Source organism: Cervus elaphus, chromosome 3 (assembly GCF_910594005.1).
Source record: "Cervus elaphus chromosome 3, mCerEla1.1, whole genome shotgun sequence".
Taxonomy (NCBI): Eukaryota; Metazoa; Chordata; class Mammalia; order Artiodactyla; family Cervidae; genus Cervus; species Cervus elaphus.
In genome coordinates, this window is record NC_057817.1 from 31,711,999 (window position 1) to 31,715,582 (window position 3,584).

Genomic DNA, 3,584 nt, shown 5'->3' on the forward strand with positions numbered 1-3,584 from the left:
GGAATATTATTTAAATAAACATTCATCACCCATGGTATAGATGACAGAGAACTAACAAGGCCATCATACAAAACTTCTCTTCCAGAGTGGCCCACCAGGTCAGACCATCCTCTCTGGACAAGTTCTTCAAACACCATGAGTTTCTCTGTTATTTGTCACAGTAATTCAATGACAAACATCATTACCAGCCAAGCAACAGAATGAGGTAGGATGTGATTTTCAATATATTATTGTCCCATTTGCTTATACAAATGTTTGATTGGTTAACTCCTGACTAACTCTTGTAGTTAACAAGACACCAGGTATCACAGAATATTCTTTCTAACAAACAAGCCACAAATAAACATTTGTACTCTTGCAAATCATGATGATTCCATAGGTTGAATTTCAGTTTCTTATTGTCTGAAGTGTAGCTCACTTACTTCACTTGCCCAGACTCTGACCTCAGTTTCAACAAGTCCACTGCACCCAGGATTCAAAGCCACTTCTTGTATTAAACAGTTCTTTCTGCCCCTCCCTACTCATTCTGGGCCCCCAAGAGAGGAATTTTCAGGGGATCACTCAAAGCAGCTATGATGAGAATGGCCTACTGCCCAAACACTGCCTGGACCTGTCAGGAAACAACTACAGGGATTCCAAGCTAAAAGAAGTGGCAGTAATGGCATTGGTATGTTTTAAAGGTAAGTTAGGTACCTGAAAAATTTAAAGACGCGGAGAGCAGAGAGGAGTTCAACCAGAGGTAACTCAATGACAGATACCCACCACCAGAGATGAGGAAGGGAGAGCAAGAAGAAGAGAGTGAGAAATGGAAGTAAGTGGGAAAACCATGGGAAAGACAAAAAGAGGGGAGAAATTGAGTGTATAAAAGGGAAAGGAAGAAGACAAAATGAAGAAGAGTGACTGGCAGAACTGAATGTTGAGAACAAATACACTGTCTATAAAAATCTGAAAGTGAAAGATCTGTCCGATATATCCTAACTCCAAAACAGGATGAAAAGTAGGAGATATTTAATATGAACATAATGACTTCCTAAAAACTGCAGTGAGAATAGAGCGTGAGAATTCTGGGTGCTCGTTCTCTGGTGACAGAGAAAAGAACAAGATTCACTCTCTATTGGTAAAGGGACAGCTTGAAGGTGTCTGAACGTCTATCCAAAACGACTGAATTTGTGCCCTGTGCAGAACTTCCCTGTTCTCAGGGGCATGGTTGGATCCTTTTAGCCAGTTATGTATTGCCCTAAATTCCCACCCCAGCAGGAAAACTGTCTCCTACGAGGAAGCATGCCAGAGCTCACCACCAGGCCCATCTCCAGCATGCCTGGCGTGGGTGGTTAATGCAGCAGCAGCAACCACTGGGAACCTGAGACTGGAAAGAAGTAGGATGATTGGGAAGAGCTGAGTATGATGTTTCAAGTTATGCTAATCATTCTCATCTAAGGGATAATCCTGAGAGCTGGCCTATTATTTTCTCTAAAAATTCAACCCATTCATTGTTTTAAATAGATACTATACTTGAGCTTTTTCCTTTCCTAGAAAAATATATCTTCAAATGTCTCTCAAGTGCATCTTCAATATGATCTATGAACTAACAGCTACCATTCCCTCCTCTGAAATACTCTACTCCTCTGTTTGGCATGGGTTCTAGAAAACTATCTTGTTTTTTCACCTCAATTTGATTAAGGGCTAACCCGTCCACATGGAAGATATTGGAACAGATACTTGACTTGAGCCTGAGTAAATTAGAATAAAGTATAACCACCCCTGTCTTAATTTTTGATATTATGATTCCATAGATGCACCTATGGTGACCCTGGCATTTTCACTGCCCTTTAACACTGCCAATTACATAATGTTTACTTAAGTTACAAAACATTTACCACCACTCATCCATCTTTTATGTTACATCCACTAATACTAGGTGGGTTTTTGTACCCAAGTGAGTACCTTGCATTACTCTACAGCTATCTCTCTTGTGCTTTTCCTGTCCTTTGTCCTCAAGCAGATCCAAGCCAGTGGACCTAAGGAATGGCAGCACCGTGACTGAGTTTATCCTCGTGGGCTTTGAGCAGAGCTCCCCATCCACTCGGGCATTGCTCTTTGCCCTCTTCCTAGCCCTCTACAGCCTGGCCATGGCCATGAACGGCCTCATCATCTTCATCACCTGGACAGACCCCAGGCTCAACAGCCCCATGTACTTCTTCCTTGGCCACCTGTCCTTCCTGGATGTCTGCTTCATCACCACCACCATCCCGCAGATGCTGGTCCACCTGATAGTGAAGAACCACATTGTCTCCTTTATCTCTTGCATGACCCAGATGTACTTGGTCTTCTGTGTGGGTGTGGCTGAGTGCATCCTCTTGGCTTTCATGGCCTATGACCGTTATGTTGCCATCTGCCACCCACTGACCTATGCCCACATCATGAGCCGGCAGGTCTGTGTGAGCCTGGTGAGTACTGCCTGGTCCTTTGGGCTGATCAATGGCATCATGCTTGAGTATATGTCATTCCGGAATCCCTTCTGCAGAGACAACCACATAGAAAACTTCTTCTGTGAGGCCCCCATAGTGATTGCTCTCTCCTGTGGAGACCCCCAGTTTAGCCTAAGAGTCATCTTTGCTGATGCCATTGTGGTGCTGCTCAGCCCCATGGCGCTCATCGTCATCTCCTATGCCCGCATCCTGGCCTCCATCCTGGGCAGGAACTCCTCCTCTGGTCGGAGCAAGACTTTCTCTACTTGTGCCTCCCATCTGACCGTGGTCATCTTTTTCTACACCTCAGCCATGTTCTCTTATATGAACCCCCGTAGCACACACGGTCCTGACAAAGACAAGCCTTTCTCCCTCCTCTACACCATCATCACCCCCATGTGCAACCCCATCATCTACAGTTTCCGAAACAAAGAAATGAAGGGGGCAATGGTGAGGGCCCTTGGGAGGAGCAGCCTTTCCCAGGCAGAGTCTGTCTAGTGGGGAGATGCCTGGAGGGGTAGCTTCCTCCTCCAGTCCTGAGAATTGGATAACTTTCCTGTGCTGAGAGGTTCCATGAAAGAGCATTCATAGGTTTCTTTGCACCAGCATCAGGCCTGGAAGTTCCTATTAATGTCTAATGCTCATCTGTCTGATGTACCTTTAAGCACTGTGTTCTCTTACCTCTTTCAGGAGAGACTTGGAGACCTTCCTGAGTAATTTTCTTCTAAGTTGTCATAACAGGATCTATAACACATAAGTACACTTAATTCCATTTCATTTTCTTTGTATAGCACTTTTATATGCTCTTCCCAGTCTGAGTTCTGCCTAGACATTTAGGAGTAAACTGTTTCTTTCAACTTAAGCTGTTTTTCTTCCTCACATTTCATTCTCACTTCCTGAATCTGCCCTCATCCAGTCTGCTTCTATATGAGAAACAGTAGAGGAAGAAAAAAGAAAAAGGTTATTAGGGAGCAGTTGACATCAAAGAAGTTAGAGAAAAGAAGAAATAGAAAAACTAGGCATCATCAGCCTGAACTTTATCGTGTTTGCCTCCACTAGCCCATGAGGGAGAATGTGTAGCTGCATTTGGTGTTATGTTTATGCTTCTGTATGTTA

At 43.9% G+C, this 3,584-nt stretch overlaps 1 protein-coding gene across 1 annotated transcript; it reads left to right on the forward strand.

The window, feature by feature from the left end:
* The first annotated feature begins 658 nt into the window (after positions 1-658).
* Positions 659-2,977, forward strand: LOC122678811 (olfactory receptor 10AD1-like). The gene is made up of 2 exons (XM_043879081.1): positions 659-667; positions 1,962-2,977. The coding sequence occupies exons 1-2, from the start codon at positions 659-661 to the stop codon at positions 2,964-2,966; spliced, it is 1,014 nt and encodes a 337-aa protein (XP_043735016.1). The 3' UTR covers positions 2,967-2,977.
* Positions 2,978-3,584: the final 607 nt, after the last annotated feature.